Here is a 20769-nt window from a genome sequence, read left to right as displayed (position 1 = left end):
GACAGGCGACCCTACTCCTTGTCACGTACAACCGGGGTATAAAGAGAGAATGTTAATATCATTTTGTTGAACTCGCCTACGGCTTTGTCTGTTATATACTTATATTTATGCTGTAATTACTGCTGTGTAGATATCATTTACTTACATTGGCTTACAGTGAGTGGCGTTTTAATAATTGTCAAAGATATTGCTCGGGGGGAAGCGGATGTTAAACCTAATAATCAGTCAGGTTTTGATAAGTAAGTCCTACGATGCCACTTTGGGGTCACTAAATACAAACTATAAAATATACTCGCATCATTTGATAGATTTCTGGTAACTTACTTTGTCCTTGGTGTCTCCGTGTGTCATTCTGGGGTCGTCTTTAACGTTCGCTCCAAACAACTAGATCGCTTAACTATTAACGGTTGGTATATCTCCCTTTTCCCACACCAAATATACACAAGGTTTTCAGTAAAAGGCCGAACATAGAATCCCTTGGTGTCTCTGTGTGTCAAACTGGGGTCTTTATTAACGTCCGCTCCAAACAACTAGATCGCTTCATTATTAACGGGTGGTATATCACCCTTTCCCCACACCAAATATACATAAGGTTTTTAGTAAAAGGTCGAAAATAGAGTCCCCGGAGAAATCAAGGTGGTTAGAATGGGGTGGAACTCACAACTTACATTATAGGTTTTTTTTTTATAGAAATGTGGTCCACGGGAAACGTTTAGGTCACCGAACTCATGCTAACTCGGACGAATGTATAACGGTATATAGCTTTAAATTTCGGCTCGTTGATGTTTCATAATACATATGGCACCCAATCAAATAAATGTGGTCCACGGGAAACGTTTAGGTCACCGAACTCATGCTAACTCAGACGAATGTATAACGGTATATAGCTTTAAATTTCGGCTCGTTGATGTTTCATAATATATATGGCACCCAATCAAATAAACTGAAATTTGAACAATACAAAATAAACGAAACGAAATATGATCTGTGTAATAATACAACCAGAGTAAATATTTACTGGCGAATCGATGGGTTGTTTAGCTGATGCGAACTCCAACTCTTTATCAGAACTCCTGATGGTCTCGTGCTTTCTCTTCCTTCACTCATGTTAAATTAAATTATCCCATAAAACAATGCAACAGCATAAACTATCAACTGCTAAAGAAACGCAGATTTTTTTACTGCATGGTTTTCTGTGAAATCATCAGAATTAACCAGAATTCTTGAAACGGTTCTATTGCTCAGTCTGATAACGATATTTGATTTCGGCATCTGAAATATGGCATAGCGGGTGTAGTGCACGATTCAATGTATGCTTATTCTGTTTTTTCTAGAATACCTCATTCATAAGAAGCTAACAACTAAGTGCTTGTGTATCTCTTATTTAATTGCGCTTCTTTTTGCCCCTACTAGGGCCATCATGTCACTGTCCGTTTCCAATTCTATCAGATGTATTTATTCGTTTTCCATTTTGTCTCATTTTAAAGTCCGAATTATATACTTTACGGATCAATTTCAATTAACATTTGACAATTTCTCTAGGACATTGTTCACTGATCGATTTATAAACTCGTCAAAGTCTCGGGCATAACGTCAGCTAATAAACAGTTATGAATGTACATGTATATGTTATATACTATGTAGTGTAGAAACTCAGAACCATTAAGACAAAACGAAATAAAAATATAAAACTTTAATTGGACTCTTGCAAATTTAATCATGTTTTTCAAAGGATTCTAAATGATTCATGACGTGTATAATGAACATTACTTCAATCTGATTAAAACACCGATCATATTTCGTTCCGGTTATGTTTCATAGTTCTATTTTTCGTTTTACTTGTCTCCATCTATTTGTTAAGGCCAGCTAATTTTTTGTCAAGGTCGCTGAGATGTAATTTAGGTTAAGGTGCGTGATTGTTTTGGCGAGATTGCAGGTTAGGGTTAGGTTAAGCATTGGGGCTAGGTCCTGGATTAGGGTTGGGATTAGCGCTAGCCCTGTTTACATCTCGTGACCTATGACAAAAAATTGAGCTGGCCTTATCATTTAGTACTAACCATAGCTGGAGGGCCCTTATTCACGAAAACTTAAACTAAGATACAATCGAAATTTTTAAGAAATACTGCAATTCGATTGGCTGACCAATATGCAAATTGGATATATGCAAATTGATTTTACTGGTCAGACAATCGAATTGCAGTATTTCTTAAAATTTCGATTGTATCTTAGTTTAAGTTTTCGTGAATAAGGGCCATTATTGAAAGTATGAAATAAAACGAAACAACATAATAGATCTATATTTTACAATCAGACCTAACATTACATTACGCTCTTTTTGCCATTTTATTGATTGAATGTGGCGTTTCTTTAGATATTCGATATATACCTTACCGTATGTTTGACATTAAGCAAAATTATCTTAGTAAAAGTTCGCCTGCCAAAAATCTTTTATATCTTTGCAACCACATAATGTTTTATAAATGTTTCAGATGTTTTCTAATAATAATTATATATCTCAACAGCTGTTTGGAATTAATATGGCAACGCTTATAGATTACAAGAGAATTTTATGCTGTTTTTACTTAAAACATTAAAGCCATTTGAACAAAAACTATCGATATTTAAGCTCTAATTTTCCTTTTCGTAGTTAGGTTTAATCGGCAAATAATTTCTGTACAATAATTGGATAAGCACAATATCTTGATGTCTCTATGTACATACCGGTCCGTGGTAGTCGGGCGGTAAAAATACCGGCGTCTCGAACAGAATGCCGCAAGAACCATCGTGATTTTCAAATCCCATGGCACCTATGAGGCTGACAACGGATATGCGCCTATATAGATTAAATTGTGTAGACTACATATGGGCGTGCACGTAAAAGAATCCTTGCCAGTCTATAATTGAGTCAACTGGCGTGGTTTCGATTTCCACGGTTGTACGTGACAAGGAGTAGGGTCGCCTGTCCAACCGGAATTTATCGATGAATGCCGAATTGCCAAACGCAGAATGTTTTGCTTTGATATCAATATTCATCTTCTCAATAAAGTATTGCTATCCAATCATGGGGTTGGGTCAGTTTGCATCAAATGGGGCGTCGCTATGACTACAGTCAAAATAACCCCTTCTCGAGTTCTGCGCATTGATATCGTCCCGTCAAATGTGATCAAAGTCTTACGTGATGCAGCGGAGATACTGTCTTTCGAATGCGGAGAAGTTTGGACTGACTCGACCTTTGATCTAATTATATCCTGCGTTTCTTGAATTTTAACGAGGTAATATTAAACGGAAAATAACAGACCTTTGCGTTTAGAAATGTAGATTACATGTACATTGCACGGAAGTGACATGACATAGCCAAGATGAAATAAGGAAAAAAAGGAAATAGTTGTTTTTACGTTTTCGTTCCAATTTCAAGCATGATTAATACTGTTTATCTTGAAGACATATAATTTAATTGATTAAATCCACCAGCTCAGTGCTCTAAATTAACGTAATAAAAAACAGTTTTATATAACTCCATGGGATATTTGAAATAGAGAAAAAGGATTCACCTAATCAGCCCATGAAATACAGAAATGTGATATACCCAATCACCCGTTAAAATAGAGAAATAATATTCATTCATTCAACCCTTAAATATGAAATTGTTATGTAATAATTTACACCCAATCAGCCCTTGAAATAGAGAAATACTATTCACCCAAGCAACTCTTTAAATAGAGAAATAATATTCACCCATTCACCCCTTAAATAGGGAAATGTATGGTGGCTGATTGGTATCATGTTCGGATGTCATGGTGTCGCCCTTCATAAACCGGACAATTTACTCTTATATTGAATTCCAACTGTCAAAGGGTCTTTTACGTGCACGCCAATATGTAATTGGAGCCTCTGTTTTTTTATCCCATCCGAGCAACTATACGTTATCCCTTGTCAGGCCCCTCGCCCTGCTTGGTTTTTTTTTTGTCCTGTCTACACAATAGACACTGTTCTTTGCCAGACCCTTTGTCCTGCATAACCGACATGGAGAAACCACGCTGCAAAATCCCGGGGAACTTTTCTTGTCCAACGCAAGGATCAGTGTACATAATCATAGTATTGAGAGGAAGATGGCCGATAACCCGAAACCACGACAACCCGACATCATGACATTTTAACCCGACAATACTACATTTTAAAATTGAAATGAATATTATAACATGGTAATTATTAGGAATGATTATATATTTATACGATTACTTATCGTTGCATTTGCAAACGGAAATAATTCGTAAATTCCTGGTCATTTCATCGTTTATCCCGTATAATAACAACATTAAGTCCATTATAGAATGGAATAAAACATTTTATTCCTAAATTTCACGGAAATTTCCTGTTTAATACTGAATATTCCATAGAAATACATAAAACAGGTAATTTGAAGTAATAATTCACACTTTTAACACATTTTCTCAACCAAAAAACAAAAAAAAATACATCGATTAAAAGAAACTACGGAATTCGGCCTCATAAAAAATGGATAATTTCTACAGTGTATCAACTTTTGTATTCTAAAATACAAAGGGCCACTATAGAGACAATTTAGATTGACTTCCATTAGAACCACTCAATTAGTACTTTGAAATAGCGTCAAGAATCACTAGGACCCTTTAAATAAGAACAACCATATTCGCCACTGAAAAATTGGTATACAAATCTCTCTATGAGCAACTCACTACCAGACGTTTAAAATAACATAAATTAGAACCACTCGAGAGTTTATGAATGGTATTTTGTAAATTAGACAATAATTAATATATCTTGCGTAGGATTAAGATGAAACTAAGCAGACATGATGCTGAGTAATTATAGAGTATATGTTGAAATATTTACAGGTATTATATAAGTAATAAAGGTGTACATCTGTTCATTAACTTACCTGAGCGTTAAGTAATTATATCTACGTGAGAAAGTAAGTTTAAAGAAACGGTCAGCTGTTTAAGATATTTTTATATTTTCTGGCCTAATGTTATCACGAACTTGCTATATTTATTAACGAACATGAGAGGAGCCATCGTGGCTCGGTGAGTATGATCTGACAAACTAATCTGGAAGTCCTTGGTTTCGTGTCCTTTGGGATTTTCCCTTATAGCACACTGCATTGTGTATGCCCATTTTCATCATCCCGGTTTGTGTAGAAAAGTAGGATGTTAAACCCCACTTTATTTCATTTATACATCTCTAACATCTTAAAGGGGGGGGGGTTGATGGCCGAATGGTTAGCGCGTGCGCGCTGTACCATAAGGTCTGCCAATGAGTCAACTGGCGTGGCTTCGATTCCCGGTTGTACGTGACAAGGAGTAGGGTCGCCTGTCCAACCTCGTGGGTTTTCTCCGAGTCCTCTCCTCCCACTGCTAAAGACCCCTACGCGCAAGCTAATTTTTTAAAATAAAATTGAAACGAAATGACCTAGTTTGTGTTGAGTGTACGTTAAACCCCATCTCTCTCTCTCTCTCTCTCTCTCTCTCTCTAACATCTTAAATGTTTTGATCTCGTTGATAAGAGGTTAAGTTGACTAAATATTCCGTCATTTTCCCATTTCCCGATACGTCGTTTTCAAGCCGAGCCGTTCATGCGGTCCATATAAGCTGTAGTGAGCTAGGCTTTTTAAACGGGTTTATCTGCACAAACTTTACCTTTAGAAAATCAGCAAAGTCTCACATTAAATTATTAAACGGCGATTGTGATTATGGGCTTGTCACGTGAATAAATGCCAAATAATAATATATATAAAGTTTGAAACCACAAGGGGGGTTGGGTGGCTGAATGGTTAGCGTGTGCACGCTGTATCATAAAGTCTGTCATTGAGTCAACTGGTGTGGTTTCGAATCCCCGGTTGTACGTGACAAGGAGTAGGTCGCCTGTCCAACCTCGTGGGTTTTCTCCGGGTCCTCCGGTTTCCTCCCACTGCTAAAGACCCCAACGCGCAAGCGAATTATTGAAATAAAATTAAAAACCATATGTTAGTCCTGCAATGACCTAGTTTGTATCGAGTGAACGTTAAAGAAGTTCTCGAATCTATGAGTGGTCAATATTCTCACGCATTTTACACGCCATGTATGTATGTATGTACTCCATAACTCCAGTTTGACATCCTGATGAAGACCTCAGGTCAGACGACCTGGAGTAAAGTAGTAAATTATAAATACGCCAGAGTTTACCAGGAAATTAATGTCATTTAATAAAAATTGAAGTGATAGTCATCGATTTCCTATGGTGAAATGAAATGGGGTTTAACGGCTTACTGTTCGGTATGGACTGGGATAATGAAGACGGACACGCCAATGTGTGCACGGATTACTGTTCGGTATGGACTGGGATAATGAAGACGGACACGCCAATGTGTACACGGGACCTCTTTATCGTCCCATCCTAATGACTATACGTTGTCCCTTGCCAGGCCCATTTCATGTGGTATACGTGTACACAAGTCGTATTAAATTTGCAGAGTAGTCGCCACGAAATTCGGAAATGGTCACCCAACAATAACCCAGAACAACACCACAGAGATGAAATTGACTTTAGTGCTATGGGAGATATTTTGTTTAGACTGTGGCCCTACAGCACTGTCAATGGATCTTTAAAAGTATACGCGGGATTTTTTTTCCTTTTTTCACCAACTCGCCATGGAATTCCCAAAGCCAAGGCGACCTTCGGTTACAGTTTTTTTACGACTAGTGGTCGGAACTAGAAACCGAACGCGGATGGTCCGGACCATCGTCTGTTCAAAGATGGTTGCCCCAGGGACATGGTGATGTCACTTTACTCTGCTTTAGATCTCAACCATAACCCCCAAAATACCTTAAGCCCAAGGAAGGTCTAAACATTCCTCTGTGGAGGATAATGAATCGCTCTGTTATATAGTTTGATAAACAAATAATACTTTCATGAAGGTAAATTTGTGCGAATTAAATTAATTTTAGAGACGACAAAATTCCTAATTTGACTTTACCTTTTGCATAGCGCAAGTATTGAAATTATGCGTAATTTTTAGACTTACATAGATTCAGATATAAAAAAGGAGACAACAAATATCTGATCATAGAGGTAGCAACCATTTAAAATTCATTCGAGCTTTCCTAAAATCATATACTTAAGAAAAATAGATTCTTTTTAAATATCCTACACTTTGGTTTCATCGACACCGCTATCTTGGAGCTACTCCGACCATGCCACAATAGCATGGTTCAGTATTTTCGGACTATGGTCGGATTCAGTTAGTTTAACCATGGTCAGGAAATTACGATACTCGAAGGTCGCCCAAGAGTTCATATACGTTAACGCCAACTAAGGACTTAAGTTTTGCGTCACATTCAAACGACTAGATGTCTTTCCTTGCCAGGTCTTCAGCCTTGCACTACTACTGACACGGGGAAACCATAGGAACTTTCTCGGTCAACACCGGGATCGAGCTCGGGACCTGGTTATCTAACCAATACCTTACTCACTGAGCCACCATGGTTCCCGGAACAAACGTCGAAAACCCTAAGACATAAAACGGTACAAAGTCACAAGTATCACTTGTAACCCGAATGTTAAGAAAAAAACAAAACGGTCAGCACCGTGAACCTATCAGATGAGCCCAATGACAACTGGTAGCTGGTGTTCCAAAAGGAGTAAGTGTACCCTGTTTAGTGGCTAGAGTTTATGTAATTCATTGGTAAATTCTTTCTCGATTGTCTGGCTATCTGATAAACAACGCCAGCCCCCTCTCTCTCTCTCTCTCTCTCTCTCTCTCTCTGTTATTGGTGCAGGGGGGGAATGGTTAGCGCATGCACGTTGCATCACGAGGCCTGTAATTGAGTCAACTGACGTGGTTTCGATTCCCCTGTTGTGCGTGACAACTAGTGGGGTCGCCTGTTCAACCTCGTAGGTTTTCTCTGTGACCTTCAGTTTCCTCCCACTGCCAAAGACCCCTATGTGCAAGCGAATTATTGAAGGGGTTGAACCTGGTTGAACGTCCGCTCAACATAATCTCGATCATCGTCTGCTACAGGAAGATCAAACGAACAATTAATAGTCTGTCTACCATTTTCTGTGAACGCGTATCTCCAATTTGTCACGCAGTGAATCCCTATCGCTATGATCATTGGAAGGCATGGCCACAGAGGCTTTTCTGTACAGAGATATATGAATATTTATTGTTAAATCGTTGTTTGATGTTAGGTCGTCTCTGTGATTACACCCACAATCACCCCCACCCCCACTAGCTAAATGCAGGCTTTGCACACGCGCAAAGGCTATGAAATGAAATTAAATGAAATAGGGTTTAACGTCCTACTTTTCTGCTCCGATTCGGCTAATGAAGACAGGCACATACTATGCAGAGCGTTATGAAGTGAATTTTGTCTGGGTTACTCTTATTCCGAATTCCAACTGTCAATTCTTATACGGTATCTTGGATTTTCGTCCCATCCGAACGACTATACACTCTCCTTGCCGGGGCCTCTGCCCTGCACCACTGACTCGGGAAAACGGTAGAAAATCCTGAGGAATGGTCCGTATGGTTTGAATGGGACAAAAAACTGAGGTCTCGTGTACACATTGGCGTGCACGTAAAAGAACACCTTTATTTCATTTCGATTACACCCACTAGCTAAATGCGAGCTTTGCACGTGTAGACGCCATTAAGATATGGCGTGTTTAGTAAAAATGTCTAATTCTGGCAGAGACAGAGATTATTTATATCAAGGACAATGCGGAGAGGTTTGTCATTATCTACTGAATATAAAACGAACACTTCCTGTACCAGAATATGTAGCAATAAATCTGCTCTATATTGTAATATTAACATATAACCTCAGGCTACACTAGCTCGCCTAATTCTGTATTATTAGGAATCAATTAGCTACTAACCCACATCCTAATAGAAGTCTTGTATATGAAGTTTAAAACCAGTAGATTCACAAATAGGTTTCACGACAAAATCACGTTCGACTCCGTCCACAAGAATTCCGTATACTTGGATGAGTTTCGTCAAGTTAGCACCGGTCGTTGCATTCTGCATTCAGAAAGCTATCTACTTTTAGAATAGACCTCTGTCCTGAATGGCGGCCATATTCAAACATTAGTATACTAATTTGTATTGCGGTTTTTATTCCCTTTACATAGATCGTGCACACAAAGACTAAATAAATATTTTCAATTTCATAGAATGGAAGCAGAATAAAATACTTCTCAAAATTCTTAGTGTGTTCGACTAAAATCGTCGAAGCAGGAATTAATAATGTCTGCCAACCAGCTTCAAGCGGAGCTAAATGTAGACAGACAGCGTTAGTTTCGCACTCACACGAACTAGATAGCCTTCACATCTTTGTCTAATTCCACTACATCCGCTTCCACTGAGGGTGATATCGCAGGCAACTTGCCACACTGAGATGCCACTCGTGATAGAGAGCGTAGACAACCTTGTCAATTTAATCGGCTTTATGTCGAGAATGAAAGGGAAGAATTAACTATAGAGCTGTAGTATATAACTTCGTGACCACTACGTATGGTCAATTTGACCCATGCCGGGCTTCGAATCCACGATATTCGTGAGTCAGAATAAGAAACTTTTATGTCTAGTTAAATACGAAAAGATGTCTGAGAAGTTCATTTAATGATTGCGCAATAAAATAGGATGTAAGGACTTCCTTTATCGACTTAAGGTTATAAATTAAACGAAAGAAGAAAGAATAAAGACCATTAAAAATGGCGGTTAGAAGGTGATTTAGATCCTACCCTCGCCTCACGCCTGCTTCAACTCTCGCGCTAACACCCTGACAATGGCACCCGAACTAATCACATCACATCGATTTTATCGTAAACTATGGCGGTCTTTTGTGAGCATGAAGATCGATTTTTTGTTGCCGTCTTGTTTATAGAATTCAGCTAACCAGAGTATTGTCCGATCATCCTCTAGAATAATTTGTTCACACCGAGAACAAGCAAGAACTAGTTGCCGTCTTTTTATACGGAATAAATGCAAAGATAATTAAATTGTCTTGGCCGACGAGCAATGTCTGAAATGTTTATCATTCTTGGTGCTGTTTATTTTAGAAGTAGGGGAAGTATTTCGGGAAGTACTAAGGTTAAAGCGGCATAATGTCGACGTCATAGAGAGCAGGTCCCGGGGCTGTTTGATAATATACTTATCTTACGAATTACTCGAATTTGTAACTTCTCGTTTGTCTTAAATATATAGCTAAAGGAAGGCAGTTATTTGGAGTGGACAGTCGCGTCAACGCGATACTTAGGTCCTGTTGAGAAAAACATAAAGTGATTTTTATGATCATGTTTGCAATATTAAGGAGGTGAACATTGCCCGGGTAGCAGCAATCCAACTGTGCACGCCAACCTGTACATTAGGGGACCTCGGATCGTCATTGTCAGCCCCACAGGCGATACCTCTGACATGTGGAGACGGGCCTTGAGAACGCCCTACATTATGCCTTGGTCCACGCCGGAGTTCAACATTCCAGTCTGGTGTGCAGTGACCTTGCCTCTCTGTAGTGAGCTGCCGTGGTGCCTCATTAAGTAAGACATTGACTCGCTAACCAGGTTGTGGATTCGCCTTGTCAGTGGTGCAGGACGAAGGTCCTGGCAATGACAGTGTCTAGTTGTTCGGATGGGACGAAAACAACGAGGCCATGTATATATATTGGCGTGTACGTAAAAGAATTCTTGACGTACAGTTGGAATTCGAAAAAATTATTCCCCAGCACCGCTGTTCGGGCGAAATACCCTGCATTGCCGTCTTCATTAGCAAAACAGTCCATTTTGTCTGTATTGTAAATTAGGTATACTCATTTTCTAGTAGAATCTATAACAGGTGATTCTGTTTATTACGTTTTCTATTGTCATAATATTTACTCACAGGTGAAAATATTTTAACACAAATAGAACATAATTTGTTTACATATTTAACACAAATAGGATACAATTTGTTTACACATTTAAAACACGTCATGTAAATAACCGCATTAGATGTTTTTTGGACGACCTTCAGTCTGTCATGTGTGTAATAGTTATCTATAAATAGTTTAATAATAGGCAACATTTTTATTCCGTGTCGGTGTCGGTTAAAGGAGTGGTCTCACATATTTAAGTGAAAATAACTGGTGTATTTCTGTGTGGAAGACGCCCAGAAACCCTAACGTCTCTCTGGGGCATTGTATGATAGAAACTTTCAATTTCCAGTTGGGGTTACAGAGACATGCAAGGTGCACTGTCTTTAATATCCATGTCGGAGCCAATCTAGTTAAAACACAGATCCTATTTCGTTTCGTTTTTTATAGTTCAAAATTTCATTTTACTTGTCTTCACTACACTAAGATCTGAAAGAGTTGTTATATAACCCGCGTTCTGGATGATGTGCCGGATTAGCCAATGAAACGATCTGTTACGGTGAGTTTTTGGCGTGAGATGCACGGTACTTTGGGTAAACCACTAGAAACGTCAACGCTGATTGATTAATGTCTGACGTCATAAGGTCAAAAGCCGTTAGTATGACACCTGACGCGACCTCCCACTACAACTGGTCAGATCTTCATGTAGTGTAGGCCGTCGAAAGTATAAAAAAAACGAAACGAAATATAGATCTGTATTTTAATCAGATTGTGTCGGAGCAGAACAGCATGCCATTAAACCCATTTCATTTAATTTCGTTTATAGTGGTTAGTGATCATCACCATTATCAAATCACTAATACAATTGTAAAATGAAATGAGTTACGAAACCCTGATAATCAAATCTACCGACTTTTCCGAATGACTCACAATTTTGATTTGAAACTTTCAGACAAGGTAATTGGGCGATTTCTTCACATTTCACTTTTAATGTGCCTGCTTAAACCTTCTTTATGAACGGATACCCTCTGTGGACTCTTATAGTCTGTTGCTTTGTAACTTTAGTTTATCTATTGCGTAAATGTTGTAACCAGTATGTGTTTAAAGTTTTGTGCATTTAGATTATTAATTGCCTTTTAATATTTAAATTGTATTTTGTGTTCTCGAAAAAATATTTCCAAAGTTGGTGAGACAGGGAGGGATCTGAATTGTTCAAACATTTATCGTATTGTAATTCTTGAGTGACATTTAGTGATTGAGCACATTAAAAACACAACACAATTTATACTCGATAACGATAAGAGACTACGTCTTGTCGAAACGCCGTGCTATATGTGTATAAACCAGTAATTGTTTTCCATATAAATTGTGTTGTGTTTGTTGGTTGGTTTTTTTTTTTTTTTGTTTTTTTTTTGTTTTGTTTTTCAATCATACTGTTTTCCAAATTTGGCAATGGAGGCTGATATGAGTCATTCATGGAATGTTCTAAATCTTGGTCTTTAGACTATCAAAGCAACTGCCCAGGGGGGCTCTGTCATACCAATATTATTGTCCATATACTGCTTTGGTGGTGCTTATTCATAGTTCTTTATATCCCTTTGAATGCGAATATATAGATATTTTTGCATATTATCGGCTTCTTCTCCTTAACTACTAGACATACTGGATATGTTGTTTGGGCGATGCATGTTCAGATTTGATGAACGAAATTGAACTGTACAACAGATATTTAATTATTAACTCGACATACAGGGGCTTCAATTACCTAGCCGACCATGCTTCCATCTTGGCTAAAGTAATCGTAAATTAACACATACAGAATTATAAAATGAAATGAAATTAAATGAAATGGGGTTTATTGTACTAAGTACTGTTCTGCGCCAAACTGGGCCAATGAAGACGGACATACGCCATACAGTATGCTATGAGGGAAATTTTGTCCGGACAGCTGCGCTACGGCCTACTCATATCGAATTCTAACTGTCAAGGGTTATTTTACGTGCACGCCAATGTGTACACGGGACCTCGATTTTTAGTCCCATCCGAACGACTAGACAGCTGTCTTTGTCAGGCCTTCCGTCCTGCGTCACTGACAATGGGGAACCACGCCGGAAAATCTGGATGAACTTTCTCTTCCAATGCAGGGCTCGAACACCCGACCTCCAGGCTAGCGAGCCAGCGTCTTACTTACTTAGCCACCGTGATCCCCCACAGAATTATATCTGTAGAGTTATACTCATATCAAGAAAGAATGACAAATGCAATGGCCTAAATCAAAATGTTGGAATTGTTGTCTAATACACATATTCCAGAAAACATTACTGTACAATCCACAATTTATTATGTCGTCACCGATGTCCATGGAGTCTATGGTTTTTAAACGAATGTTTTTCAGATTTGGTGTGAAGCACTGGCTTCATGTCAGGACGAAACCTATCGATATTCGACGTACAGTAACCCTCCATTCAGGAGTTCCATTCATGCGTCTTAACCCAGCACTGGATTGAATAAACCCTGTTCATTTTCAACATTATAAGATTCGTTGTTCAAGAAATATATTATGTGTCCGGAAAAGTTTGTGAACACGGCACGGTATAGATCAGATTTTTTGAAGACATCTTAAAGTGTTATAAATTTGGTCAACATCCAAGTTATCCTTTGGATAAGAGTCTGTCTTAGGCTATATCTTTTCCGAAACAAAGCTGCTGTGCGGGCATATTTCCACGATTTTTTCAAATTTAAAATCGTTTCTGAGAATGTATGGACATATTTTAACCACAAACATATAAAAGTGAAAATACGTTTTCCGAAATGCGTGATAAATATCGTTTCTTGAATGCATATGGGTGTGGAAAGCCACCTTGAAAGGACAAGCGTGAATATTTTCTGCTAATCGAAAGATTTACACCCCCGACAGATAGAACTTAACGACCGATGGGGGGGGGGGGGCTTAGACTGCACTTGAGCTTGATATGTATTGAGAAGACAAACTTTAATGCTGATGAGCGTATAATGGACTTGACAATTCTCCGTCTATGTGCCATTTAAGACAAGTCTTTACGGAGCTTAGACCAGCAAAATTGTTATTAAGAGAAGAACAAAAAATAATAGATTATTAACTGCTAGAAGCTATCAAAATCTAATATTTTCTTCACCACTACGTAACGTAAATTAATTGAATATCATCTCGGTAATACACTTTATGGTACAATGGCAAATTTGTTACTTAATTCGCTATTTCGACATTGACCACTGACAATAGCTTGTTTCCTTCTTGTTCATGGCCCCATCAAATGTATGACATGTTTTTCATATGCTAGAGCGTGTTTATCGATTATCTGCTATCAGTCGACTTTGGACAGCTTTGTTAAAACCACTTATCGCCAGCACTTAATAATAATTTCTTATTTTTCACTTCACTAACGACGGGCCACTCGATGATTTCCGCTTTTGATGGCCAGAAACAAATAAACCACAATAATCGGTGACGTCAAACACATAATCGTGACGTCATGCCCAATTGTTCATGACATGAAGGCAATTATGGTGGAAACGTTAAGTGGTACTTAGGCGTATTATGTTATTATTAATTAGATAATAAAAAATGAGAGTTGGGTTATTCCAGGCTTTGTTTTATAGTGGGAGGATTATAAAGCTCTAGTATTAAAGAGATTAATTATTGTCGTTATTAAATGTAACTCTACCCATTACTAACGTATTTGTCCATGATCAGTTGCCAGTTGATCCGTAAAAAAACAAATTTATAAATTCTAACATTTCCCCGAAAGCCATGTACAGTTTTAATATGGAAAGATAATAATTTTATGCTTTGTTTTGTTGGGGTTTTAGTTTTGTTTTTGTTACTGTTAAATGAGGGGTGGGACACTAGTTGATGCTCCTATGACGTCATTTCCGAATGTTATTTTTTATTTTAAAATTCCGTTGATCTGTTTTGGGTGGGTGTGACATTAAACTATAAAAATGGACCTTTCATAGATATAATACATTGCCAACTCTTGAATGTCCCCTATTCAGTTTTTTATTTTTAAAAACCCCTCCACATTATGCTAGCGCCTCTGCATTTTATGTAACAGATACCATTTCCATTTAAGACCGAATAGTGATTTCAGTTTGCATTTAACATCATTTTGTATATTTTCAGAATCGTTAGAGAAATTAGAGGAAAGGTCATCTCGCCTAATGGACGGATTAGAGTCCAAATATCCGAGCGAGTTCTCGGGAGATTCCAGGATGTTGGATATAGATTACGTGATAGACCGGTTGTTTCATGCGGATATTCAGTGGGGTGCTGGTGTTGATATATTTCAGAGTAACGTGACAACGGATTATAGTGCGCGGAATAATACACCACATAACGAAACAAGACATAGGCGATATGCGCAGCGTACGGATGATTATTATATTCAGAGTGCTATGAACAGGACAAATGAGACTGCGGTGAGACATGTGTATTGGGAAAAAAACGATCACACATATGCGGAGTATGTAGCCCATTGCTTACATTACGCCAGCTTATCAGTCCTCTCAATTTTACTTATAGAGGTAAGTAATCTATTCAATCTTTTCAATTACAATCTAAATTCGTTTCGTTTTTATTATTTTGAATGATCTTCAATACATCATATACACACAGTGAAAAAGTTACCTGACTGGTTGGCACACAAACTTATCAGCAGTCAATATTCGCTACCACAAGAAAGGTTCCTGCGCATGCGCTGAGCATAGTAAAACATGACAACTTGTCTGCGATATCACCCACGGTGGAAGCGGGTGTTAAACACTAATAGAAGAAGAAGAGGAACATGAAGTTAGATGAAAGGTTTCGTATCACCTCTGTGAAACAGATTGGTCAGCACCGTATGGATATCCAAGATGTCTGCACACAGAGAACTATCTACTTTGAGACCAGGGGCCTGTTTCACGAAATCTTAACTAAAGATAAAATCCAAATTTTAGTAGATACTTCAATTTTGATTGGCTAAGCACTAAAATCAACCAAATATTATCCAATCAAATGACTAAAATTTTGGATTTTATCTTAAGTTAAAATTTCGTGAAACAGGCCCCAGGCCCCAGGCCCCGAGTTCACAAAGCATTCCCAGACTTAAGTTAAGAATTTATTCAAAATTGTTCTCCTTATTTGAACTAAAATATAGCCCTTTATAAAGCTTTTGTTATTTTAATGTATCAAATACATCAATAAGTAACTATAATATGCAAAGTTTTGTGTTTCTGGATTAAAGATATTTCTCATAAACAGTGGATGAATGTTTACTAAATTCTTAACTTAACTTTAATGCGATTCCTATCCGATCCATACACACAAAGACAAACTAAAAATTTTTAATGTCATTGCATATGAAAACGGAAGTGGAATAAATACTAGTCAGTATTCTAAAAGTATAGATAGTGTTTACGGCTAAAATCGTCGAAATGGGGATTAAAATGTCGGTCAACTAGCTTCGTGTCTGTTCTCAAGCGAGGCTAACTGTGGACAAATATCGAAAGTTGCGTATGTAGTCTATTTAAAGCATCATTTTAATTTTTGAAAAATATCCGTTGAAAGTCTATTTATTTATCTTTTACAGTTGAAAGTTTAAACACTCGTTCAGATTGTTTTTAAACCATTCTTTTAAATTCCATTTAAAGTCTGTTTAAGCATCCTTTCAAAGTCTATTTAAAACATACATGTAACCAATGATTGTTTAAAACATACATTCTAAAACAGTTTATTTAAACATACAGCCGATGCATATCTATTAAAAGCATTTATAGTGTCTGCATGTACCTATTTAAATTACAACTTGGACACGCACTTGCAAATTTAAAACATTCATTCTGTAAAAGTCTATTTAAAACATGCATTCTGTAATGACCTGTTTAAAGCATTCCTTCTGTAATTATCTGTTTAAAACATTCATTCCATTCTGCGATGATCTATTTAAAACATATATTCTGTAATGATCTATTTAAAGCATTCATTCTGTGGTGATATGTTTAAAACATTCATTATATAATGACCTATTTACAATATTCATTCGGTAAAAGTTTATATAAAACATTCATTGGTAAAGACATATAGGCCATCCATTCGGTAAAGGTATAATTTATATTTAAAACATTCATTCTGTGTTCATCTATTTAAAACATGCATTCTGTAATCATCTATTTAAAACATGCATTCTTTAATCATCTATTTAAAAAATTGTCGTGTTTAGAACATTCATTTGCTAAATGGTATATTTAAAATATTCCTTAATTTAAAAAACATACTGCCGTTTAGAATACACCTTAAAGAGCTAAATATTATACAGGAGAAACCTACAGCCGTTAAATATATTGTCGCCAAGTTTAAAAGTTCTCTTTATATGTGACCAAGGTGAATCTTCTTAGTGTTTATTCTGACCTGATCCATCTCAGACATTCTGAAATACGCAAGTTAACCTAGAATATTATGATACTGTATGATACTTAATCCTCGTTGATCAGTTAACACCAAATCGTTGACTTCCACTGACCAATTACACGCCAAGATAATATTTACTCCTGACCTAAAATCTTCCTAATGTTAGCCAATGGCAATGATCTATATATGATAGTCGTCTCCTGGATTAAGATGGCGATATTAGACGAATAATGTCACGAATTTCACTCGAGTTTTGAACGCAATTGTTGATCGTGGTGTAATCACGTATGTAATAAGTATTTCAGACCACAAAATGAAATGATAAGCGATCATGCCGACTCGGCTTTAATGAGGATTATGGTGCCAGCCAAGTAGAAACAGTCAATCAGTCACATAGCTCAGTTAGCCCTGATTTCTAGATCCTAATAAGGGCAATTTATTATATACTAATGGTGCATGTTGTGCCAGACGAAGTTCGTTTATCTATATTTATTCAGCTTTAATATAGTTCCAGATCTTACAAATAACTTTATAATTTTCGGTTCAGTAGAAATTGAGGCCCCTTCTCAGACAGGTTTACGAATTCATTAACTTATATAGATTTTTTTTTCTTTTTGATTTTTTTTCTCTTTTTCTTGTTTTGTTAGCTTGGTGTGTATCAAATGAAACACAAATAAGATAAGAACTTTTTATAAAAAAAAACTGTCTAGTATATTATCTAGTAGAAGTTATCCGTAACCACAGCAAGGCTAGGAATTCATTAGGGTTTGTGTAATCCTTATAAAATTATAGTCCACGGTCATTATCGGGTCTAGAATTCATAAATACATTTTTTTGTATGTTGTTGACATCTGTAAACACCAGGGATGGACTGGGTGCCTCAAATGAAATCAAATGGGGTTTAACGTCCTACTGTTCTGCTCCTAACCTGGGCTAATGAAGACGGGCATACGTCATACAGTGTGTTATGAGGGAAAATTGCCCGGGCAGCGGCGCTACGGCCTACTCTTGTATCGAATTCCAACTGCCAGGGGATCTTTTACGTGCACGCCAGTGTGTACACGGGACCTCGGTTTTTTGTCCCGTCCGAACGACTAGACAGCTGTCCTTGTCAGGCCCTTCATCACTGACAAGGGGAAACCACGCCGGAAAATCTGAATGAACTTTCTCGGCCAATGCAGGGATCGAACACCCGACCTCCAGACTAGCGAGCCAGCGTCTTACCAACTTAGCCACGTGATCCCCCTGGGTGCCTCAAACCCATGGATTTGTTGAATTAAATGTTGATGGCGCTGTCTAGAGTATATCTTGAGTACCAAACTCCCCCACAGACTGCGTTGCTTACCAATTCATTAAAAACTATGCACCAAAACTACTGGAGAACATTAACTTCTTTAGGGGCCTCCGAGCCTACCTACTCCATCTTCAATAGAAGGCTTTATCTCGCTTTAACGTAATATTTCGGTACTAATTTCGATTGGCTACTGACAGCTGAGGAGCCTATCAGAGTCCTTGATCATCGTGAATACCAAGTCTCGCGGTTTTCAGCTAAAATGTCTACCTGTGGTAATCGAGTTGTAAAGTTCAAGGTTCGTTCAATGTCAAGGTTTCCGTGGAGGTCGGGTCGCTATGTTTAATTTGAGAGTGCTTGTGTCACAACCTCTGATTGGACGCCATCGTTCACGTGTCTATGTTAAAGGGAGATAACGCAGCTATAAGTTCGGGAATTGCAGATCAACCTAGCAACGTCTAGATGTTGTAAAACTCACGGTCGTTGCTCCAGGAACATGACCCTACTCATTCCATGTCAGGTTAACATATTCGGCGTGTTTGAGGCGGTCGAAAAAACGCGCTCTGTCCGCCTTCTTCAGGCCAGTTGCAGCAGAAAAGTAAGACATTGGTAAAAGTATAATTTCGTAATTCAAATAATAGTATCAATAAAATTGTTCATAGAGGATCAATACATAAAGCCATAAAGAATAAAATAACATCATAAATTAACAGCAACGAAAATAGAAAGGATTAACGTCGGCTTGCAAAATGATGGCAGGTTAAAAAATGTACGTCGTTAGGAATGTTTTTTGACTTCTAGTTTAGGAGCCATTTTATATAAATTGTTCCGATCGATTACAATAAAAAAAATCCAATTTCAAACCCTCTTCTACGTGCTCTTCTTATCGCATTGACTATCAATTTCTACCCGGTAGTAGATATTATGAACAAGTTTAAAATAGTACAGAACATAATCGTTTAATTCTCGTATGATCCTGTAAATCTGTCTCGGGATTGGCATTATCCCAGACCACTTTGTAATCTCAGCCGAATTTCTGCTCACTGATAATTTCTTCGAAAACTAAAAGTGACATTCAATTATTTTTTTATTTCTTTTTTTTTTAATGTATTATTACATATTATATATAATAATGGTTGAAGGCAGGTCTTTCATGAAATAAATAAGTAACGGGTAGGTCTCACCACAACAAAATGAACCTCGGAACAAGGGGTAAAAGTCCAATTGCAGATTTCGTCACGAGATGTAATTAGGGTTAGGGCACGGGTTAGGGCTAACCCTAACCCACAATCTCGTTATAGGAGGCAAGTCTTTAATTCAATATCATTCACAGTCTTCGACATTGCAAACTCAACTTATTGGTCAATTAAAATATACATTGATGTTGTTAACTTAACGTGAAGAGATGGGCTTCTCATATCCGATATTTACGACACAATGAACATTTTAAAATTGGCACACGAATCGCGTGTCAGAATGCTTTCGAGGTACAGATTCCCCATAGAGAAAACTACTGGTGTAGACTGGAATAATCAGACGCCAAAGACTGCTATTCAATTTGGACTCTTCGCGTATTTCGCCGAACATAACTTTTTATAGAAATTACAGTAAAACAGAACCTGCCACAAGACACAATCCTGATCACGGGTGAACCCGGGGAAGTGGTATCAAACGTTCCAGAAACAAACCCTGTTGAGTAAGTTACACCATGGAAATCTATTAAGGGTGTTTTTGTGCTATGGAAGAAAGATTGGTCTAGTCGGAAGAATTTGAATCGAATTTGATTGCTAGTCAATAAGTCACTTAAAGGGACTATCCCGATTTGAGCAGAGTCTCAAAAATTAAAGTCTGAGTACGTATGCAATTTAAGCGCCAAAATATTGAGGAATGATGTATTAACATTTTCTCAAAATTTCAGCTCAAAATATTGAGTCGTTTGGACGTGAATGTCAAAACTGCTTATCCGGACACGTAACCCTTTTAAGATTTCGGGACAATTTTTTCGTTGGGTGACCTTATAATCGATTCCCGTTCTTTTAGAGGGCTATACAATGAATGGCCCATGTGCTGTACTTGATAACGAAAGATAAATTTAACCTACACATTATTTTTATAAAATAAAAGTCTGGTTTTATCCAGACACCGCATAATACAGCTTGGGACATCAGTCCCCATTTCCAGAT

At 37.6% G+C, this 20769-nt stretch overlaps 1 protein-coding gene across 1 annotated transcript in view; it reads left to right on the top strand.

The window, feature by feature from the left end:
* Positions 1-20769, top strand: part of LOC126825243 (uncharacterized) — a 173801-nt gene that overhangs the window by 70463 nt on the left and 82569 nt on the right. Inside the window, exon 4 of the mRNA XM_050554811.2 lies at positions 15031-15431. Coding sequence (XP_050410768.1) covers positions 15031-15431 — 401 coding nt within the window. The remainder of the gene's footprint in view (positions 1-15030; positions 15432-20769) is intronic.

Source organism: Patella vulgata, chromosome 6 (assembly GCF_932274485.2).
Source record: "Patella vulgata chromosome 6, xgPatVulg1.2, whole genome shotgun sequence".
In the NCBI taxonomy this organism is placed as follows: domain Eukaryota; kingdom Metazoa; phylum Mollusca; class Gastropoda; family Patellidae; genus Patella; species Patella vulgata.
This window is presented reverse-complemented; position numbering and strand designations above follow the sequence as displayed.